Raw genomic sequence first — 24,713 nt, forward strand, 5'->3', positions numbered from 1 at the left:
CAGCAGCATCATTCACAAAAGCCAAAGAGTATGCAGAACCCAAGTGTCCATCAATGGATGAATGGATAAACAAAATATGGTACATACACAAAATCGTATGGTACACACACAAAATGTACAGTACAACCACAAAACAGTACTCAGCCTTAAAAAGGAAGGAAATCTTGATACATGCTACAACATCAATGAACCTTGGAAGCACTATGTTATGTGAAATAGCCAGTCCCAAGAGTACAAATATGATTCCACTTATATGAGGTAACCAAAATAGTTAAATTCATAGAGACAGAAAGAAGAATGGTGGTTACCAGGGGCTGGGAAGAGAGGGTAAGGAGGAAGTGCTGTTTAACAGGTACAGTTTTAGATTGGGGTGATGAAAAAGCTCTAGAGATAGTGGTGATGGTGGCACAACCGTGTGAAGGTACTTAATGCCACTGAACTGTACACTTAAAACAGGTTAAAGTGGTCGATTTTATGTCATGTATATTTTACCAATTAAAAAAGAAAATTCTTAGAAGAGAACACATGATTCCACAGCCCGACTCTTGCCTTCCTCCTTAGTCCAATCTCTCCCCTGCAAAGTCTCCCCTTACACACACACAAAGAAGCCAAGGCTTGCCATGGCTCCTTAACCAGACCACAGCTGAGTGGTGGGTATACATCAGCCCAAACAAGGCTTCTAAGGATCTGCCATCAGGACACAGATACCATAGTCAGGTGGCTGTGGGCATCGGAACAGGGATCTCTGTGGGCACAGAGACCCAGGGAACAGGATATCCTGCGGGGAACATTCCCAGGATCCCCCAGAGGAAGCCTGTCCGAAGAGAAGAATGAAGCACTGTGACAGACCATGGCGGGCAGACGGAACAGCTGCCTTTGTTGCCCAGAGTGGTTCTAGCTGTAGGTCCTCCAGAGCCTCTTATCAGACAAAAATACCCCCAACTTAAACCAGTGGCAATAACCATTCCTCATAGGAGTCATGCTCTGAGTAAGCCAAGTCTTATGGATTGAATGCTTGCGTCCTCCCAAAACCCATTACGTTGAAGCCCTAGCTTCCAGTATGATGCTTTCTGGAGGTGGGTTCTTTGGAAACAAATTTGGTTTAGATGCAGTCAGGAGGGTGAGGCCCCCCATGAAGAGATCAGTGTCCTTATAAAAAGAAAAGTAACCAGAGCTCACTCTTTCTCTGCAGTGTGAGGACACATAAGAAAAGGCAGCCATCTGCAAGCCAGCAAGAGGACCCTCATCAGAAATTGAATCTATCAGCAACTTGATCTCCCACTTCCCAGCCTCCAGAACTGTGAGAAATGAATGTCTGTTCTTTAAGCCACCTAGTCTATGATGTGTCATTACAGCAATTTGATCGGACTAATACATCAAAATACTTCCCTCACAATTGTGAGTTTGTCTGTCTGCTCATCCCCTGGAGAAAGGAGATTTACGTTCTCAAAGTACGAAGGCCCCGTTCCTGACAGTGTGGCTGAAACACAGGGCTCTGATGTGCAGAGAAAATGAATAAATAAATGCACAGTAGAGAGGCACAGCCCATTCTGCTGTCCAGGACAGTTTCCATCATCACTACCCTTCCACTCCAGGTCATAACTGACAAAGGACCATCAGAGAGTCTCCATGACACACCAGGAATGTCTTGACAAACGATTCAAGTTAGAAGCCAAAGGACAAGACACTTCCTTAGTATTTACCAACCAAAAAGGCAAATTGGGTGAAAACTGGATTCTTTGGGACAATTTACTCAAGCAGCATTATTCTCAAAGGTTATGGGGCTGGTAGGCCACACAGAACCACCTGGGGTGCCTTGCAGGGCTCCCTGAAGCATAGGAGAAAGTGGGTGTCCCAACATGCATTTGTGAAAAGATTTAGGTGATGGCTGATTTTCATTCCCACCTACACACTTGCTTAGAGATATTTATGTAAAGTGTGTCTATTCACGGCATTTGCCTCACCAACTATAGTTCTCTCATTTTCCAATCCTTAAAGCCAACTACATATTGAGAAACTCCCCACCCCATTTTCGCTAAAGCTTCCTGCTGAAAATGTCTAATGGAATGCTAGTAGGATGGCTTTTGTCAGAATCTTGGATTATGGAAGAAATAGGCACAATTACAGGCAATTTCCACAGAGTATGTTGTTGCCTTGTGTTCAAATTCTGGCTAATACAAAGGACATGAAATTACCAGGCAATGGGGAAATACAATAGATTTAAAAAGGAAGTAAAAACAAACAAATGGACATAAGCAAACAGAAGCCCACATGCCATACCTGACTCCAACCTTAAGAAGCTGTGAGTGGGAGGGACATTCTGGTTGTCCACGGGTTAACACCCTAGGTTGTGTCTCCGCATAGGCAGAGAGGGGCCAGAAACACCCCTCCAAGGTGGAGGTTTGTTCTGAGTATAGAAAAGCTGGCCTTACCAACAAAAGCCACCAACACGGAGATACCCTCAATGAACCACCCTCAATTCCCCAGGCACAGACCAGTTATTAAGAACTGAAAGCATTTAGAACCTTACAATTTGCAAAGTGATGACGGGGGGACAAGTTTTTTTGCCCAACTGTCTAAAGTGAGAATGACAAGTATACCACCTAGACTAATCCGTAGAAATTCTGAGTCAAAAATAACAGCGGCTGCTGTAACAACATGGAAGGTTTTGGATTAGCAGCGACCAACTTTCACTTGTGATGTAAAGGCAAGATTTCTAAGTGCATTTGTTTATAATTAAAGAGCAAGGAGTGAGACCTTAGAATCCCAGGCAAAACCTTCTTTTAAAAAAGAAAGCAGTGGACCCAGCTGGTTTCTAGAAGATCCAGGGTGAGGATGAAGCTTTTCTGACGGGTCTGAAAATGGTCTTTCACACCTATTTTATTACATATACCCTTCAGTCTAATTCCTAAATCACCAAGCTCTTCAGAACAACGCACCATTTTTCAAAGAGAGGTTTTGCTTCTATACTACAGAAGGCTTGCAGCAATAATTTACTACAAAGGATCCTTTCAATCCACCCCAGTGTGGTATGGACCACAGACTCAGGCTCAAATCCAAAGGAATTCATTTCTGGAGTTCATATTTCTAAAACTAAAAGTTTTTAGATTTCATGATTTAAAAACTCAGGGATGACAATATCTATTCCATAGGGTTGTTACATAGCCTGACTGAGAGAGCCAACTTATTAGATGAGTTTCACCCTCTCCAATGTCCATTTCTTCTTCTGACCCCGAAGAGCTCACCTGCTCTCTGTCCTGTCTTCTGGAAGATGTGTCCAGGTAACTAACCTAGTGAGCTACCTCATTTGCAGTTGGCCTTGCATGAGGTTTAATACTCCGAGGAGGAAATGCACCAGCATCACTGACCCTACAGTCATTTCCCGGAGGAAACTCTGCGGAGTCATGGCAGGAATGGCTGCCAAAGGGCAGGACAACTTCAGAGAGTGCAACCCCCACCCCAAGGCTGGGTCTATAAGTCACGTCCTGGCCCCCTCTCCACCTTCTCAACATAAAATCCTCACCTGCCACAACCCTAGAAGGTCCAGAATGTGCAGTATGCAGCCCCAGCTGTAAGAGGAACCTGTCATCACGCTATACAGCTCACAATGACTGGTAGGAGAATTAATGAGCTAACGTCTGAAAAAGGGCTACAAGTTCCTAAGGGACAAGGTAGCCAATAACTATAAACTGCTGTTATATCCAGAAACACAAACTCAGCTGTAGAGAGGAACATGCTAATTACAACACATGGACTTCTCAATGTGTTCCTTCCAGGCAGATTTTAAAAATTCCAAGAAGTCAGTGTGTTTAGATTGGCAAACCTGAGAACCCTGGAACCCCTAGGTGAACGTAAAACTGTTAATATAACTGGCATGCCCGACTCTGATTTGTTCCTGGTGGGTGCACAGACGCCAGGAATGACGGGTGATTACTGAATTGAATATAGCCACCAGGGGAAAACCAACTTCCCTTCCAAATGAATCAGCTTATTAATCAGAGGGTCACGATCTTGCTCCATGTGCTAAGATCCTCACCAAAGTCTTACACCACTTGTAGATTCATTTCTCAGTTCTCTCTATACTTGATCAAATCATGCAATCACTCAAGGGACTCCTTCATTGTAAGTAAAAGTACAGTAACTTGCACCTGGTAGGCACTCACATAGGTTTCCCTGTACTATTACTGTGTTTTGGAGGCCACTCCAGATTGGTTCTGAACAAAGACACTCACATAAAACAGCCTGGGGTACAGCAGGCAGAACGACCTTCTTTAAAAAAAAAAACACAGGGGTCTTCCCATCGTTCAGGTTCTTTCCAGTGACAATGGAGAGAAATGTACTGAATTTAGTGCACTATTCTTGTTTGTGGGCTAAGGAAGCAAATTATCCCTCCAGAAAACAACAGCTCTGGCATTTTGCAACAGACTACTGCAGTGGTTCTGGAAAACACATCCACAAGATCCAAGTTGCAGACCCAGCTCTGCAGCAAGCTCACAGTGAGACGCTGGGCACACTGCCACCTTCGAGCCTCGGTTTCCTCACAAAGGTGTGTTACACATCATCCCCTAAGATCTCGTCCCAGCTTCCAACACTGTTGATTCAACAACAACAACAAAAAAAAGGCTCAACTCTGGAAAGACTGACTTTGCTCATTTTCGGGTAAGCATGTATCCTGGATCTGGTTATAGCGAATGTTAAAAACCAAAAAGCCAGCACATGCCAGACCGCAAGAATGTTTCTCAATGACATTTACTCAGAGGCAAAGGAAAGCAGCTCTCTTTATTCTGACCTCATAATCAAAATAAAATGTATTAAGAGTGTAACCATATACAGCGCAGAAAGAGACACATAGAATAACCAGATAAGCCCTCAAGGCACATTTGAACATGCTTTCTGTGTGTTTACAATACATGGTTAGCTACAAAATGGAACTGGCTACTTATAAAAATTCATCTAGTTAGGAAAGCAAAAAAAGTCTAAAGATTACAAATTTAAAAATCTACAACATCTCTTAGATTTTGTAAAACAAATTTTTAAAACTCAACAGTGAAGCTTTGGGAGTGTCTTCATACTAAAGGTTTAAGAAAGTTTTGTAGAATAATAAAAATTCAGAAGCTTCCTCAAGCAGTTATCCACTAAAATAACATCTAATAAACTATGTAAACAAAGAGAGAGAGATTTATACATTTACATTGGGATTTCATGAATGTTTATTAGTTGAGAATTATCAAACAAAAATAGCTAAGATGTTCCAAAAAAGACAGTGATAATGTGAATTGAGAGGGCAAAACTACTTTGTCATTTTAAAAGAATTTTTAAAGAAAATAGCTAAACTGCTGCAGTAGGTTACTTCACCTACACTGATTAAAATCAACAATCATATTAGAATTTGGAGACATTTTCTAGGTCAATTTCTAGTTTTTCTAATGTTGGAAAGCATTACTGTTAAAATCAAAGGCACCATATTTCTTATATATCCCTAAATACATTCTGAAGTAGTTATGAAGAACAAAAGACAATACAAACCAACCCATAAGGCATGCCGTAACTGATCATTTTAAGTCACAAATAAAATGTTTACTGAAATTTTTGTTTATAAAATTCACATTTATAAATGTTAACTAAATTTGAATAGTTCTGCTAATTTTCAAATCCTCTACAGGATACAGCAATTATTTCATATATTCATATAAGGAGACATACCTACAAATAACACCCCACGCAGTTTTTTTCTCCTTGAATATAGCACCCATGTTACTAAACTATAAAGCTATAGAAAAACTAATTTTTAAAGTAACTGCCTTGACCATGTATGGAGCAATACAACAAATTTTCCCAAAGAAAGTTTTAGTAAGAAATAAAATATACAATAGCGAACTGCTTTCTAAAAACTTGATAACTTCCTCTATTAGTAGTTTATCAAAAAAGGGGCTTTCAAAATACATTATTATAAATCATTAAAACTTAAAATTTACAGTTCTACCCTTATTGAGTTTGTCTCTCAATAGGTGGGTAGAAAAACTACAGCTCTTTTTAAATGACAAAATTATAAGGCCCCTCTAGTTTAGAAATTAAAACTGCTTACCATCTTTTCTTCTCCATTGTTTTTTCCACTGATTTAACTAGCACTTTAGCCTTCAGTTCATATGAAAGAGAGAGACAAACATTCGTTGTGACAGGGAGAACACACTAAGTACAACAAATATTTTGCAAACAGATAAGAAAGGGAAAGTAGGTCAATATCCTGTGGCTAGGAAGAGGCGGCCTCAACCTCCATCCAGGGCTGTTTTATATGAGTTAATCATACAAAATTGATCGAGAGTCCATAGTTACATGCTGGACTCTCTTCTATTGACAAACTCCCACTCTGACCCATGCTCCCGGTATACACAAAGTAATGGGCAGGCACTGAAAGAAGAAAAAGTGAAACACACATCTACTGCTTCTCGTGAATGTGCAAACTAACTGAGGAAAGAATATTTAAGAGCAAGATAACCAATACAATACGCTCACATAGGGCACGTGATTAACCTCAAAAGGAGGACTACAGGGATAAAGATTTCGGTTTAGAGGTGGAGCTATGATCATGGTGCAGGAGAATCACAGGATAGTTGAACAGGTGAAAGAATAGAATGTGGTTAAGTAGAAAAGAAGTGTAAAGCAAGAAATAAAAAAACATATTCAGAAGATGGTGACTGCACAGATTGGTAGCCGAGGACGGTTGGTATGGGGCCTGGTGAACAATGAAGCTGGGATGAAAGGTAATCCAAGGCTAGAATGGGAGTCAGACCTCAGGAGCTCACAGTTTTAGAGTGGTGGGAATGGGTGGGTGGGGAGAGAAGCATTTTACAGCCTATCCAGTGCATGTGTGCCGCAGTAGTTACTTACGTCAATGCATCAAGATGGCAACAAGTGAGACTGAGAGTCACTGGTGATGGTCCCATGGAAGAAAAAAGTGAGGACAGCCACTGCATACAGATGACGGGGAGCCACCAAAATGATTTGGAGCACAACAGAGACAACAAATTTAAAGGAGGCTTAGGCAGAGGATGGGCAGTCTGAATTTGTTGGGAAAGTGACTAAATGCAGGGAGGACTGCTCTGTACAGCTGTTCAGTTTGTGTACTGCATAAAAGTGGGCCAGCTAGGAGGGGAAATGATGACTAAAATAAAGCTGAGCTGCTGTGCTCAACTACCGCAAATAGCGCCTTTTTCTCACTGCATACAGTCCCTATGCAAGATATTATACCAAGGAATTTACTTGGGACACCAATCTAGTAGTTGAGGAACGAGAATTAGGATAATGCTAATGGAAATGAAACAGGAGATGTGCCAAGAGAAAACACAGATGAGTCTATCATAAAAGCCGGGAAACTAATTTGATAGAGGGTGCAAAAGAAACAGGAGGGTTTAAGACTAAACTAGAGGTTCTCTTATCCAAATGCCTATGGATTGAAATTTTGGTTGATTTTTTTTTAAGTCAGTTAAATTTGAAAGTCATAAAAAAAGATACATACCTAAACATGTCATTTTTAATGAAGCTCTACAAATATACAGTTATTGCTAATCTTTTGTTATAGTGTTGGAGCCTTTTGTTTGAGTATATGTCCGCCGTAGTAGCACTCAATGGTCTTTTTTTTAATAAACCATCCTCAAGGCATCATCCTCTAAGTCCAATTTCTTTAAAGAATGGTGAGGCTCTACAGAGCCCTGGAAAGTGAAGTGTGGTAGACTGCATTACCCTTTACAAATGCCCCATACCCTTTCTTCACATCTTGCCTTGCTGAGTTTAGGCATACAGCCAATGAGAGCTTCAAAGCAGGTGTCCCCTCTGCCACAGGGACCAACAATGTTCAAGAAGTCACTGCCCCATCAGTCTGAGGGTCGCCCCCGATCCACAATGGACACACAGTGTGACCATGGATTACTGCTTTGAGCCAGTAAGACTATCAAGTTTTACATAATCACAACTTAACCCACCAATCATGAATGACTGATAATATCAGTGAGAATACTTTTATTTTATGATCCCCCCAAATTTTTTACTTATCTCAGCCACTCCTAAATTGGCCGCAGTCACTTATGGAAATTCATTCTTTTCAGGTGATTTCCAAAGCATTCAAGTGAATTTTCATAGAAACAACAATTCTTTTGGCACATGTTTAAAGTTATTATATTAAACTATAATAAGTACAACCGGTACACACAGATCTGGAAATTAACACAGTCAAGTCTGGAGAAGCATACGTCTCAATTGGCGGGAAAAGAAACTCAAGAGCACATTACAGGGTAACCCTCTGGCTTGGAGTATTAGTGTATCTAAGGCATCCGCTGATCCGCTTTACAGAGGAAAAAAGAATCCAGCAAGTCTGGAAGTCAATAAAAGCTCATGCTGTTTTCTAACGCTGGAAGTCTAGACAATTATAAGAATGAACAGTACTATCGTATTACCAGGTTAAAAATCTGGTTGGTTTTTCAAAAGTATATCCAACTACCATATTTATTCTGACCCAAACATATAGTCATAAGTGTTTAAGTCATTTAGGAAAGCACAAAAGTAACACTTTAAATCCACAACCAGACATAGAGTCAAGGGTACGAGGTCCCATGTCATCCTATAACTTGGCTCTTAAAGATAAAAAGAACACAGAAATTACTATTAAAAACTAAATTTGAGTTTCATAATTTAAAATTACATACTCTTCCAAATTGTCAACACAAATGTTTAGCTGAAAAGGAATTTCACTCTCTTAAAAAAAGTAAAGGCTCCCAGAAAAATCTGGGTGCTTCTCCTCTAAGTAGCTAAATGGTAAATCCATTCATGACTTACACAGTTTTAGAAATCTGACATTTAGCCTCTTCGATAAAAATATTTTTTATGTAAAAATGATATTGAAATATTTCAATAGACTACTGAAACACTATGTAAAGAAGTATATTCCAGAAACCCCAAAACAACCATCATTATGTAAACATATACATACTAGAAGCCCAAATCAGCCAAAGAGTTTAACACATACTTAAAGTCAACCCTGACCCCAATACCATGCATGTAAAGACTCCTCACTCAGCACCAAACAGAATAACCTTAACTTCCATATAGTTTCAATTAAAAAACGAAAAAGCCTATCTGGAAAAAAAGACTGTAATATTATACCCTCCAAAATAATTCTGCCCCCAGGCTCTACAAGGATAGTTACCCACTCAGTCTTATTTTAACCAAGGTAAGCTCTTGAAAAGAACGGAAACCCTGGCTGTCCACATCCACCCCCGGACACTCCTTATTTTCCTTAGTGCTTCTCCATCCTCTACTTATCACAGAATGATGTTCCCCAGAGTTCTGTCCTCTGCCTTCCTCTCTTCTCACTCCACCCTCTAAGCAATCCTAACATTATCCACACCTTCAGCCACACGTAGCTGCCCATGATCCCTTCACCTGAACCCCAGGCCCTGGCTTTTCCCTAAGCTCTGGACCTTGCATTTCAACAGTCCCCGAAGCTCCCTCACTGTCTCGATGCCCCACATTCCAAAATGAACCCCTCATCTGCGGTCCTGTCTATGCAAACCGTTCCCAACATCACACAAACCAGAAACTAGGGAGTTATCCCAGACTCCAACTCTCCCTGCCCCACCAACCAAGTCACTCCATCCGTTACCTCATGACATCGAATTCTCACAGCAATCTTTGACCCAATTGCCTCAATCTCAATCTCTACTGTCAGAAAATCACTCAAAATATAGAAAAGGTTAAATGTGCAAAAAGGCTCATTGCAGTATTATTCACAACAGCAAAGTGGCAGAAAGAACCCAAATGCCCCAAAATAAAGGGATGTTGCAGAAAATGACAGTACTCAATGGAATAATACATAATTATAAAATTTATTTCAAATACTATGCAGCAATATAGAAAATGTATATACTCTATGATTACGATCATATTTTAAAACATTCACATAAAAAGCCTCGAAAGGAATATTCAGAAATGACCACAGTTGATACTTTAGAGTGGTAAACTCGAGTGTCTTTTTAAACTCCATTTTACCATAGAATTCCTGCATCCCTTCAGCTGCTGTTCCACCTCGCGCTACATCTGTTGCAATACCAACTCAAACTCCCATAAAACCGTTTCCCCCTAAATCCTATTATGCTGTAGTCCTCAGCATGAGATCCTCAAAATTGATTAATTATTTTAAGAAATCCAACTGGACATATAAACAGCTGCACGACTGGGCTCCCAACATCTGCCGGGGTTATTAACTGTTCTAGTGAGAAAAGAAGATCACCATGCACAAGCTGCTGCCAAGGCAGCAACTGTAAAGCTGGAAGCTAAATCACAGAGTAGGTGAAGCTGACTATGTATCGAATGTCCAAGCTGGCTCACTGCCTGCCAGGTAAGGAAGGGGCATTTACTCCATCCGAGTTGCAGAAGACAGTCAGGTATTATATCCCAGAGTCCATGAGACACAAAACAGGTCACTTCGAAGGGCATAAATTAGCACAAATTTCCTTTAAGATTTTGCCTATATCTTTGGGTTGTTGTTTAAACTGGTGACAAGTGCCCAGTATTAAGACTGGGCTGGCGGTTCCAGCATTATGTCTTCCATGCTCATTACCCTTGGGATGCCAAGGTTAAACTCAACAACTTTATCCTCTTCCACAGTACTGGTGTGTTTGAGATGAAGATACAAGGTCGTGCCAACATCTTATAGCTCTGTGACAAAAGCTAACAAGCAGCTACAACCGCTGCCATAGTCACGCACTGCATCCATTTTGGTCAACAGACCACACATATAATGGTGATCCCGTAAGATTAAAATGCAGTTGAAAAATTCCGATTACCTAGTGATGTCACCATGCAATTACTTTGTTGTTTTATGAATTTAGTGTAGCCGAAGGGTACCGTGTTTATAAAGTCTACAGTGGTATACAGTAATGCCCTAGGTCCTCACATTCACCCGCCACTCACTGACTCTCCCAGAGAAACTTCTAGTCCTGCAAGCTCCATTCACAGTAAGTGCCCTAGATAGGTATAACATTTTTTATCTTTTATACCGTATCTTTACTATTTCTTTTCTTTGTTTAACTACACAAATACTTAGATAGGTATAACATTTTTTATCTTTTATACCATATCTTTACTATTTCTTTTCTTTGTTTAGCTACACAAATACTTAACTATTATGTTACAACTGCCTACAATATTCAGTACAATAACACAGTATACAGGTTTGTAGGCCAGGAGCAATTGGCTGTATTTGTGTTGGCTGTACCTGTATACGTGTGTAGCAGGCTGTCTGTCTCATCTGAGTTGTATAAGTCCACTTTGTGGTGTTTGCACAATGACAGAATTGCCTAACAACACACTTCAGAGAATGCATACCCATCATTAAGTGATAAACATATTGTTTCTAATTTTAAAAATTCCTATGATGTCTTCTTTTGAAAAACCAATGCTAAAGTCTAGGTATACACATTCTATAAAACTAGATTTTACTGTAATTGACCCAGTCTTCCTTAAAGCAGAAAAAGAACTATCATAAGTATTTATGATATGTTCAAATTAGGCATTTGTCATGGAAGATTAAAAAAAAAAAACTAAATTGTGGAATAAAGTACAGAAAGGCATCACCTTACTTCGGTTTATTTAAATGACCTCAACTAGATTTTAGTCTCAACTATGCAGCATCAATTAATTAGCAATATTCCTCATGTAAACAGCTCTTCAGTTGAAACCAGGTAACACTATTGTAACCCACTACCTTCTTTCAAATTTATGTCGGGACTATTTTTAAGGTACTTATAAAACACCACTGCTAAGAATAAATTCCTGTAGATAAACACACTTTGCAGGAAAGTCCATTTCTCCACCCACAATTACATAAAAAGAACAGCAGAAAAGAAAAGCTGGAAAGCTCACTGAACTTTTCAGTGATTAAAATCATGGGCTTTTGAAGAAATTTGTCAGATTTGGCACAGTTTCTTTGTAAAAATGTATTTTAGTAATTTTCCAGAATTCTGTTCTTTCGATTTGGAAAAGTTCAAAACTTCTGACACAGACCAAAATGGTAGCAACACAGATAACCCTACGCAAAATAGGCGAAGAGGAAAAATTTAACTTCAACATCCCCTCAATCTTCCATTCCTTGCAGCCACCCAATCTTCCAAGTTTCCTGATGCTTTTACGAGGCCACAGACCCCCAGAGCTCGTTAATTTGCCAGCAAATAAGTTAATCAATTAATTCTAGATGTAAGTAAGTAAAGGCAACTTCATTTAGATTTTTAAGAGTGAAAAGTTACATATATCTATTTACAATAAAAATAAAATTGACGCTTTATCTTGAATGGAATAAATGGGTGCCTCATTTCTGCATGACAGCAAGTAAAGCAGATGAATCAAAAGGAGGGATTTTCAAGGGGAAGGGGGAGGAAGAGGGGACCAAATGAGAGAGTGACAGATGGCAAGAGGCCCACTAAGGGGGCACAGGAAGAAATAAAAAGGGAAAATAATGACAGAAAGAAAAAAAAAATTCACAAATAAAGGGGATTCACAAGGAATAGCCCCATCTTCTAACTTTTAGGGATACTTCTGCTAAAGGCTTTTAAATATCGTTACTTAATTTCTGCAACTATAAGCATAAATGGGGGTACTTCACCTGTGAAGGCCACCACAGCAGGCCCACCCCGGCTTCTCACTCTCTCCTGCCCCTTTTTAGCAAACCACTTGGATACTGGCAGCTTGACTTTTCTTTCTTAAAATGATTTTATTATATTATTAGTACAGAGGTAACATAACCAGATTACAGAAGATTTAGAAAACAGAGAGTTAAAAGTAAAAGTCACCCCAATCTACTACCCTAATGCAATCACCATTAACATTTTTTTATTTATTTATTATTATTATTATTTTTGCCATCTTTCTATATTTTCCAAAGGAGTCCTCCGTATGAAATCCTTAATCATGTGCATTGCTACAATTCAAGCAGATTTAAATATCTGGTGTGGGGGAAGAGGAACCCCAGGAACACACTTGCAGGAAAGACTGAATAGCAGTAACTAACACCCCAAGTGGTGGCTCTGGGCCTCACACTGTTCCAGAGACTGCACATGTATTGATTCATTTAATCCTTACTGTAACCCAAAGAAGGCTGCTCTGCAAAATTACCCACATTTTGCAGATGAGAAAAATGAGGCAGACACAGATTAAACTACAAGACCAAGGTCACGGGGCTACTAGGCAGAAGAATCAAGTTTCAAAAAACTGTATTGTCTCCAGAAGCCAGCCCACAACCACAGCACCACACAGCTTTTCACTATAGAGAGGACTCATCTCAAATGAGCTCAGCCATACCTGCCCCAGAGCAACACCTCAAAGACCAGACAGAGCACGGATTCTAGGTGGAATGAGGTGTGTGTAACTCAGCTTGGATCTCACCCCAATATCATGCCTGAGCCCTCCGTGTGTGTTTAAATGATGGTGGAAGGAGAGCGGAGAAGACTGAGACACTGGAAAAAACACAGAAGGCCCTGCTCACCACCCCTCCCAGGAAGAACAGAGCAGTCTTCTTCTGACCTGACCTGACCTTGAAGCAAGGACCCAGTCTATTAGTGAAAGAGCTCGGGAGGAAGTTCTGAGCAGGACAATATCCAGCAGCCGCCAGGACCCAATGGCGGCAGCACTGGCAGTATTCAAAATGCAGAGGGGGTTGGGGCATGGCAGTGCCCCATTCAAGCCTCATCATGGAGGCAGCTCTCTGAATTCAAGCAGCTTCATTTCGCATGAGGAGGATATACTGACCAAAAATAAATATCTTCACTTCGTCATAGTAGTGTGTAAAACACTGTTTAATACCACTATTATGATAATTACTAAGAATTTTTAATAACTTGATTTAAGTCATCAGTCACTAAAATTCCCATCCTTGTATCATTCAGAGTAGAGTCTCACCCTGGGGCTTCTGAGTCTTTTTTTATTGCCTAAAAAGTTCCTCCATCCTCCTCATCCTCTAACACCAAATCATCCTTCAGGTACCTGTGTGAATGTTTATTTCCTCAGACAGGCTCTTCCTGTACCCCAATCTAAATTCCCCTCTCTCTGCCTTTCTGGTTCTCACAGCCCTTGTTGTTTTCCTTCATACTATCTATGCCAATGCATGAATATGTATTTATCTGTGTCCACTGCCACAATGTCTCTTACCCTTCATATTCATGACAGCAGAGACCACATCTGTTTTGTTCAATGTTAAAGACTCAGTACAGGATGGGTGTGGTGGCTCTCCCTATAATCCTATAATCCTAACGCTTCAGGAGGCTGAGGAGGGAGGATCACTGGAGGCCAGGAGTTTGAGACCAGCCTGGGCAACATGGCAAGACACCGTCTCCACAAAATATTTAAAAATTAGTGGGATGATGAGATGCCACCTGTAGTCCTAGCTGCTTGGGAGGTGGAAGCAAAAGAATCACTTGTGTCGAGGAGTTTGATCCTGCAGTGAGCTAGATTGCACCACTGTACTCCAGCCTGAGCAACAAAGCAAGACTCTGTCTCTCAAATAAAAACACAGTACCTAGTACAGTGCCTGAAACATACTAGGCACCTAAACATTTGATGAGTTAATAAATGAATGCATTAAATAACTAGAAGTCACCCCTCCTTTATTTTTAGGAGTATTACATATAGTTTTTAAATTAGGCCAGGTGCAGTGGCTCACACCTGTAATCTCAGCACTTGGGAGACCAAACAGGAGAACTGATTGAGGCCAGTAGCCTGGAACCAATGAGACATTATCTCTACAAAAAATTTAAAAATTAGTTGAGCATGGAGGCACACACCTATAGTCATAGTCCCAGTTACTTGGGAGGCTGAGGTAGGAGGCTCATTTGAGGCCAAGAGTTTGAGACAGCAATGAGCTATGATCATGCCACTGCATTCCAGCCTGTGCAACAGAGCCAGACCTGGCCTCTAAAAAGAAAAATAACTAAAGTGAATTATGACATTTTCAATAAAGGCTAAGTTATTTTGTGCCTATTAAAAAAGCCACCCAACTGCAGGCTCCCATAGCAAACACAGGTTTAGATGTGAACTTGATCAATCAAGAGCTACTTTTAAACTATTTGTTTAAAAACAAATATAAAATCAATCTCTTTCTTGTATACCAGCAACACTAACCAGAAATGTACTAAATAATTCATTCATATTGACTACAGAGAGCATGAAGCACCTTGGCACAAATCTAACAAAAGGTAGGTATGAAAGAGTTTTACACATAAAATGATAAAATTTCACTGAAGGACATAAAAGACCTATTAAAGAGGTTTATGAGGTTTGCGGATGGGAAGCTGTAAAACCATAAAGATTTCAGTTCTCCTTTAATTTCTCTTTAAATGCAACACAATTCCAGTAACACAAAATTAAAGAAAAAAGCCCCACAAGTGACAAGCTTGTTGAACATATGTGCAAACTAACCTGTGAGGGAAAACAGAGGAGAACAGGATGTGCACGTGATGTGTCCAGTGATGCAAATATGGAAAATGGAAGTTTGTGGGAATTACAGAGTGTGTAGGGTTACTTTCAACATTTCGTTGTGATTCAAGTATTTTCTCTTTTAAGTTGTGAAATACTGTTGTAAGTTCAGAAGAACAAGGGCATCCTGAGTCTGGGAAAATTAACGGAGAAGATGGGCACAAAGCTGGGCAAAGAAAGATGTGCCAATGTGATAGGGGAGAGGGGCTTCCAGGATGAAGGAATGATCCAGAGCAACAAGGTGAAAGCTCAAGACATAGTTGAGAGTGAACCAAGTACGGCTCACAAGGAATCCACATTCACACAGGAAGCCAGGCAGTGACGGAACCTAAAAAGGTACAATGAAGTGACTATGGCAGTGTAAGCTACAAAATGATCCCCCGAAATGTGGCACAATGGTGAAATAAGTTGGGACATGTGAATACTGTATCTTTCTCTTGGAAATTCACAGTACACAGTCACAAATGAAGGCCATGAGAAGTTTTTCTCCAAAGAAACTTATTTAAAACACTGTTGCCGGGCACGGTGGCTCAAGCCTGTAATCCCAGCACTTTGGGAAGCCGAGGCGGGTGGATCACAAGGTCAAGAGATCGAGACCATCCTGGTCAACATGGTGAAACCCCATCTCTACTAAAAATACAAAAAATTAGCTGGGCATGGTGGCGCGTGCCTGTAATCCCAGCTACTCAGGAGGCTGAGGCAGGAGAATTGCCTGAACCCAGGAGGCGGAGGTTGCGGTGAGCCGAGATCGCGCCATTGCACTCCAGCCTGGGTAACAAGAGCGAAACTCCGTCTCCAAAAAAAAAAAAAAAAAAAACACTGTTAAACCAACTCTTCTAACATGTACCTGGCCAAGGAACCCTTTTTACAGGAACATCTACCAACTTTATAGGTGGGATTTTTTTTTTTCTCCAGCTTACTAATTTTTTATGGAACAACCCACTTTGGGGTAACACTATACTCTAGTAAGTCAGCCTTTTAAAGGTCTGAACCAGAATGGGGGCTTGAAGATTTGCAAAGAAAGGGCAAAGATGGGGGAACAATAAATCAGACATAGTGACTGACAGGGAGAAGGTAAGGGTCACAGAAAATGGGGAAGTAGGGCGATGTTCTAGAATCCAAAGTCAAGATGGTGATGAAAAGGCTATTAGCAACAACAGTGAAGTCCTCAGGGAACCATCTATTAGGTAAGAGGTAATAAATTTGGATTTTGAGAGGTTTGGAGAGACAGATATCCCCCTAGAAAGAAAATAAGCAAGAGGTTAAGACTTGGAGTCAGTTTCTCAGATCTGTCCCTATTGACTTTAGGAGTTGAGCAGGTCTCAAATACAAATGAAGAGGTTATAATGGAGACCTTTAAGATCTTTTTCAATAACAACATTGTGCCATTGCCATGCCAAAAATTGAAAATTTGAAATAAAAATATTAATATAATCAAATTCTACCTTTAAAGAAAAGTGTGAAATGTGTCAATGTAGGATAAAAATAAACAATTCGAGATGAATTTCAGTATGTGGATGAGAGGTTTTTAAGAGATCATGAAATTACAGATACCGAGGAGACATCTACGAACCTTTATAAAGCTGACATCAAGAAGTATAACTCTGTTTTCTTCTCCAAATATCACAAAATACCTGCAGAATACTAGGGCAGATAAGCCTTGAACCTGACCAACGTGGCAGTTCACATATTTTTATGAATAGCTCTCAGCACTTTGAAACTTTCCAGCAAGTGAGAACTTTTTCCTAGATAGCTCAGTGTATCAGGAGTAGCTCAAAACTGTGATCTACCTATTTGGACTGTAAGCAGCTTATATGAGGACCACAGAAATAACAAGCCATGCAAATTGGCATAGGCCCAATGTCCATGAAATTTGAGCTTTTCCTAAAAGCATATAGACTGTGGGTCTAAAATGAATGAAACAGTGACCAATCACTCTGAAGCACTTACAAGGGAAAAAAATGATCAGCTAGGAAGCTAGTATATTTGCAATTTAAAAATCACAAATAGCATTTCAGGATCTAATACAGAATTTAAAGAGAAGCAACAATAATGGAGGAGAGAGAAGGTGTACACTGGAAAATGTAAGTGATTGTAAGGAATCTTACAATCAAGGTTCTTTGTGTATTTCTGTGGAGCTTTGTTGTTGTGGTTACAGTGTAAAAATGCCCTCATATAATTAGTGAAGATTAAGTAGGCAAATGATGTTTATACATACTACAATGTCAATAACGAATAATCTGTTCCACTGTTCTTTCAATTCCATTTTCTAAAAAATCTTTAAAGATATTGCATTCTTTTTTAAAAAGACCTGTAATGTACAATTCTGAACTACATTACATTTTCATTTTAACACAGCAAAATTAAGCCATCTGTGCAATCTTAAAGCATCTTGAGTCCAGGAAGAATTGGACTGAAAGTCCCCAGAAGGCAGAGATTTGGTTTCCTCTTAAGGTTCTCTAAGTTATCAAGGAAAGACAGGCACCTTGCATTTTCAGAAATTTACCAGTTGCTTATCTGATAAGCAAAAGAAGAACATCAATTTTTGCTTTTCTGCTATTTCTAAATCTGCCTGTCTTGAAAGAGTACAAATTCCATACCAGCTCTCTTCCCGAAGCCCAGCTCTGCTCTGCAATGGCACCCACACCACGGCATTCTCACACATCAAAGATCCTGAGCTCTGAGACTGGATGCCTGTGAGCAGGCAGACTGGAGACCAGAGATCAGAAAAACTCCTGAAACTCCCAGATGACAATCGATTCCTGACGATAAAGACATGGCCAGTGGGGGCTAAGAAATGGGACTTTTCAGTCTACTCAGGCTAACTGGTAGGCTGAATCCTGTCTCCCTCAGTTGGGGAAGGAGAATGACGCAGGACTGGGAAGCCAGAACACCCAGAAAAGGACAAACTGAGAAGCAGTTCAACCATTCTCCTAGCTCTGGACCAGCCACGGACACCCGCAAGAACCCTGACTCCAGGTGACAAAGGAAACAAGCCAGGAAGGAGACAGACAGTGGGGTGGGCTCTCCCTCTAACTCCTTAAAATGAACTCCTTAAAAGTAACCAAAGCTTCAAAGTACTCACCCAAAGAATCAAAGTACTTGCCCAAAGCTTCACAGTACTCATTCAAAGCTTCACAGTACACTCTACCTGGTGGCATTTTGTTGTTCTGGGAAGGGAGTGGTCTTTGAGGCTTGATCTCTGAGCTAGTAACTCAATTCCCTCATCTACAAATATCTCCTACTAAACGACAGTGATGAGAAGGACATCAACCTACAGAAAGTACCCAGCATGAGGCCTAGCAGAAAGCAAGCACCCAATGCTTAATAAACAGTAGCATGAATAATATCCCATAACGCAATATGAATGATTCATTCTTTGGAGACTTGGCATGTCTTGTCCACAAGAGCCTTTTAAAATGCAAATATGCCTGAAGTCTATTAACAGCCTGAGTGGGGGTGAACTGACAGTCATGTTGAACACGGGATGCTGACAGGTACGCAGAGAAGAGAGTTGGCGGGGGTACCAAAGACCTGCCATGCACCAGGGAAGACACTGTATTCAAACCTTCTCCCATAGAATGGTAGTTTATATATCATTTTTGGACCTCAGTCAGGGTTCTGAACCCAAACCCTTTCACATCATTGGAGGTTGGAGGAAATAAAACCTAAGTCAGAGAAGAAGCTGGCACCTGTGTTCAGTTTTCTTCCACTCTCTTGCTTCTGTTTGTTCTCAGCTTCTGTCTCAAAAGCAAGTGTTCCCCTGGCCTTGATCACCACAGCTGTCACAGCCATTTTCTGCATTTCACCAAGATCCACTCTCGGGATGCATCCATCTGCCCTGCTATGACATCTCTGAAGGCACAATGGATTTCCTTTCCTCCTTTTAAAATGTGTCTAACGCACTGCTTTGCATAACCTGTGTGCCTATTAAAATATGAAATGATGAAGAAGATGCTGAGAACGTCAAAGACCTACCAAATGCTGGGAAGCATCCTTCTTCCTCTTCTGCGCTGCTTATGTAAACTGGAAGGTGCTCACCTGTTGAAGCTTAGCAAACCACGTGTCTGCCTTCCCTCCAGAGGCAAACGGCTAAAACATCCAGGGGAGGAGAATTTCATAGCCTAAGGAGACTAAAGTTACTGTCACCTATACCAAAGAACTGGAAGATCCCAAATGGTGTCCTCCTAGCTTGAAATAAACAAGTAAAGGCAGAACTTCCAGTCTTCAAATTCTTATCTTAGAAAAAAACAAAAACAATATTGCCTCTTCCATTTGCCCAGGAGCATTCAGAAGAATCCACAAAACATCCATGATGCCAAGTGTTAACTCCATTCTGCTCCTCTACTTGGTGTCAAGGTCTGGTACCTCCTGCCCAGTGCCACCCTCTGTGTCCCCCTAAGGACAGACACCATGGCTATTCCCTTTTCATGCAGATGCCTAAACTAGTTCACTTCCCCTATGGGGAAGGGATGAGCACAAAAATCATTCGGCATGTGTGTTCCCACAGAGCTCAGAAATCTGATGATCTCAGAGGATATTGTAAAGAAAGACCCTTGACACTTCCCTAAGGAAGAATGTCTTCTGTAAAAGGCTACTGCCAGGACAAAAAGCATGCGCTGGGCAAAATCTATGGCCTGCTGCTGCGAGTGTTTCCAATTCTGATGTCCCACTTCCTCTTTATAAGCACATTCCTTCCCTCCTTATTTCTCTTCTAAAAAGACACTCAGGCATTGGGTCTCAGTTAAGAAGCAAAGCAATGTTCTATTAAAGGCCATGAGATAAAAAGGGCTTAAAACGGATTTCAATACACATAAAAACCTTGAATGCAATAGAAGATCGACTCTGTTCTATCATTTTTAAATGTTTGGAAGAAAGGACTTATTTTTAAACGTTGGCAGTCTAACTTTTTAAAAATAAAGTTTCACTCACTCACAGCTTATTCCCACAGGCCATAACATACGGCTCTTTAGCAATGTAGTTCTAAGAGCTGTAATGTCCTAACCTGGCCTTCCAAACCTATCTCAGTGGTTTTTGGAGGAATCATCTACAATAATAGATGTGAAAGTAATTTGACATCTGCAAAGGGCTAATCAACTAGATAATCAAACTGTTGTTCTTTGTATTATTAAAAGATATCATGCCTTACAGTGGATACCTAAAGAGTATGGACTTACCATGAGTTCAAATTGCACTTCCACCATTTACCAGTTCCTTACACAAGCACAGACGGTCCCCAACTTAAAATGGTTCAACTTAGAATTTTTTTTTTTTTTTTTTTTTTTTTTTGAGACGGAGTTTCTTTCGCTCGTTACCCAGGCTGGAGTGCAATGGCGCGATCTCGGCTCACCGCAACCTCCGCCTCCTGGGCTCAGGCAATTCTCCTGCCTCAGCCTCCTGAGTAGCTGGGATTACAGGCACCACCACACCCAGCTAGTTATCAACTTAGGATTTTTTTTTACTCTAGCACTGGTGCAAAAATGGTAGGCATTCAGTGGAAATCGTACTCAGAATTTTGAATGTTGATGTTTTCTGGGGCTAGCCATATGCAGTACGATACTCTACGGCGATGCTGAGCAGTGACAGTGAGCCGCAGCTCCCCGTCAGCCACGTGATCACAAGGATAAACCACCAACACCCTACAGTGGACTGTGTTGCCAGACGACTTTGCCCAACTGTAGGCTAATGCAAGTGTGTGGGGCACATTTAAGGTTTGGTAGATTTGGTGTATTAAATGCACTTTCGACTTACAGTATTTTCAACTTATGATGGGTTTATCAGGACATAACCACATTGTAAATCTGGGAGCATCTGTATGGTGTAAGGGGCAAGTTACTTAACTCCTCCAGGCCTCAGTTTCCACTGGAAAATGGTGATAATACCCACTTTATCAAGTTGTTGTGATGATGAATATAGCAATATATGTAAAACTCTTGGCATGTAATGAACACTTACTAAATGATAGCTATAATTATTGTTAGGTCAGTTAATTAAAATCCAAATATTCCGCTATTGAAAACAGTAGAAGGAAGGTAGAAGAGAAGACACTCTTACCCAAAGGAGGACAAATGCTAAAAACATGGGATGCTACATGCTGAAGATCCCTTCTTAGCCAAACACCACCCACCCACCTCACCCCCACTTCTTCCCCACTGATGTCAGACCTTCCTCCTTGCTTTGCATAACTGTGCAGCAATCAGGGAAAGTTAGTCTTTAACTCTAGGCTTGACAAAGTAATGATTCATCCTGTGAAAGGGGTGCAGCCTGTTGCCAGCCTTATCACACAATCGGGCATCCACGGCCAGAGACCAGAGACCAGAGACCAGAGACCAGAGACCAGAGACCAGCCACTTAGGATTCCTCTGTCTGTCCACATCTCCAGGAGCCCCAATGTTCATATGCTTTACATTTTGTCAATGTATAGCACAATGAGTACCTGAGAAGAATTCAATTGTGTTGTATTTTATAAAACAATTCATAGCATAAATGAAAAGTCCAAAATGGAAAGACAACAAAAAAAGTCTCCCTCCGTTAGCTGCCCTGGCACAGCGTTTTGCCAGGCAGTGTGTTAGCTCTAATGACAAACAGCTTGACGGTTGGACACCATCCCATTTCAACTTCACATCATAATGGCTCCTGAGGACAAGTCACAGTGCTTTTCAGCCTGGCCTGAAAATCTGACCACATCCCCAACGACAAAGGCAAACCCTCAGCAGCAGCTTATACAGCCCTTTTCCATTACCACGTAGTGGGCAGGAGACATTTTTTCCCCCATAGCAAGCTCCTAATTCGCCTTGTAAGGTTAAAAGGCTTTCAAACTTGGTTCATCTCAAAATAAATGGCCAAAGGGGTGGTTTAATGGTGGCCCCTCAGCTGGTCAAAGAGGCAGCTCTGGGCCACTGCCCCACCCTGTCTGCAACCAGACTACTACAACAGAATGTCTCCTAAATTACCACCACAGTGATCCTAATCTTCAGCCCGACTTTGGGAATCCTTCCACCCGTGTCCCATAGGCACAAACCATGAATGCCTGGAAATGTCAGCCTCCTCCCAAAACGGTTTTGTTTGGAATACCCCATTCAGAAAACACACATCATTCAATCCCCCATAGCTCCCTCCCGAGGTCAGCCAACCCTTTTGGGATTCTCGATTCCAATCTAGGAAAGGGTCGCTTAACGAATGTCTGACATGCAATATTTAATTCCACCATCTCTAAAAAACAAACAAACAAACAAAACCCCTATTCACCATAATGGAGTGTTTTCTTTCTTATTCCAGATGATCCCCACACAGAGAGTGAAAGCACAGAACACTTGAATGCCAGGCCTCCTCAGTTCAAAACCCAGCGCTGGTGTGTGTGGTGCGTTTTCTGGGACAGGCTGTAAAAGGGTTTTTCAATTGTGTTTCGTAATCTGATTCACTTATTTATAGCAATGTCTAATTTTCTGGTGGTTTCTCGCCTCAAACAGTCCTGGAAAAACTGTAATATATTAGAAAAAAAAAAATTACGTCAAAATTGATTCTATAAAATTCGTCTCTTACTCATTCCAGCCAATATCCACTAGCCACACACACAGACCCAGAGGCACACACATACACACAAATACCATAGTTCATAGCAAACTTTTTTCAAATCTAAAAAAAAAAAAAAATTAAAGGCTTCTTCTACTGTAACCAACAAGATTTGCTTTGAGCAAACTAACATTGGGAGCGCCAGAAACTCCAAGAAGCACACAACTTGTTGCAGCAATAAACGCTGGGCCGCAGCCTGAACAAAGCACTACAAATAAGCTCCAGAAACCCACAGGTCCTTGAACAAAATGTTGTGTGTTTATAACTACCTATCCAGGGCGCTCTCATCACCCTCTCCCAACCTTCTCCCCAACCCTCTTCCCGGCCCCAGCACACTTCGGGGTTCCAGTCACTAATCTGGTTTCCATTCCAGCCCCGCCCCCTTCCCCTTCCCTCTCTGGGACCGTGAATCAATCCCATCCCGGGCAGGAAACGAGACCCAGGGCAGCCCCCTCCGCTGCGGCGGAACAAAGGAGGCGAGCGCAGCTGCACGCGCAGGGAGGCCCACCGCGTCCCGGGCCCCTCCTCTCCCGCCGCCGCCTGGGCACACCGCACCTGAACCCCACTCCCCAGGACGCCCCATTGTTCTCCCTCCGCTTTCCTGCCCGGAGGAAGCTACACCGTGTCTTTCCGGGGGCCAGGAAACAGCTGTGGGCCGGAGGGATGGAGGGGCTGTGGGTGAACACGAGGGGCCGCGACTCCTCTGCCCACAGGTACGAGAGGCAGGGGGCAAAGCAAGAGCAACTTAGTTTACAAGCCCTTCTTCCCTCCTGCCGCCCCCAAAGTCACTGCGGAGTCACGACCACCCTCCGCGACCTCCAGCGTGCGCGGTTTCCGCAGCAGCACCGCCTCCCCCGAGAGAGCCGCAGAGCCCGCCGACCCGCGCCCGCGAGGTGCGACGGGGCCAGGGACGGTGGGCACAAAGGCGCGGGGCGAGCGCCTCGGGGGCCGCGGCCGGACGCAGCGGGAAGGGCAGGGGCGAGAGGGAAAGCGCTCGCGCTACCTCGCCGGGTGCTACCTCGCCGGGCGCCACTCCGCCTCCACGTCGTTCTCGCTCTCCAGCGGCGCTCCGGAACGCGGGCCCAGCCCAGGGCTGCGGGGCTCCCGCCGCGGCTGCTCGGCTGAGGCTGTCCCGCGGCTGCCGGCCGACTGCGCGCCTCACGCTCCGGCACTGCCTCCACGCGCCGCGGCTGGGACTCCCGTGCGCACCCGGCTGCCGAGTGCTCGCAGGCGGCAGGAGGCGCCCGGCCACTCCCCTCTCGCCCGCTGGCGGAGGGGCCGGCCGAGGGGCGGGGGCAGCGACCTCGCGGCCTGGGATTCGCCCCTCGGCGCGCGGGCCGGACCGGGAGCCACCGCCTCCTCCCAGCAGACTCACCTCCGGCCGCCCGGTGCCGGCTTCACAGCGCCCCCCGGTGAGCGCCGCGGCGGCCTCCGCGCCTGGCGGGTCTGCGGCACGACCTTCCGCGCCCGGGACGAGCCTGGATGGGACGAGGCTTGAGGGAAGGAGGGGCTACCGTCGCGGCCCCCACGGAACGCAGTTCTTTTTTGCTTCCAGGCTCACTGACGTAAAATGAGAAATACAACGTTTGACAACTCGAAGCCAGCCTGGGGGCACATTCCGGCAA

At 42.5% G+C, this 24,713-nt stretch overlaps 1 protein-coding gene across 10 annotated transcripts in view; it reads right to left on the reverse strand.

Annotated features, from left to right (window-relative positions):
* The window catches only part of MYO1B (myosin IB), a 188,189-nt gene extending 163,874 nt beyond the window's left edge, over positions 1-24,315 (reverse strand). For 4 of the 10 annotated variants that reach the window (XM_074399345.1, XM_074399342.1, XM_074399343.1 and 1 more), the window contains exon 1: positions 24,092-24,315. Coding sequence is in view for 5 of the 10 variants with exons in the window: in XM_074399338.1 (XP_074255439.1) it covers positions 22,765-22,767 (3 nt within the window). In the remaining 5 variants the exon portion in view is untranslated. Of the gene's footprint in view, positions 1-6,085; positions 6,198-22,764; positions 23,019-24,091 lie in introns of those variants that run through there. The other 6 variants (XM_074399341.1, XM_074399337.1, XM_074399344.1 and 3 more) reach the window with 4 other exon arrangements.
* Positions 24,316-24,713: the final 398 nt, after the last annotated feature.

This window comes from Saimiri boliviensis, chromosome 5, assembly GCF_048565385.1.
Source record: "Saimiri boliviensis isolate mSaiBol1 chromosome 5, mSaiBol1.pri, whole genome shotgun sequence".
Taxonomy (NCBI): Eukaryota; Metazoa; Chordata; class Mammalia; order Primates; family Cebidae; genus Saimiri; species Saimiri boliviensis.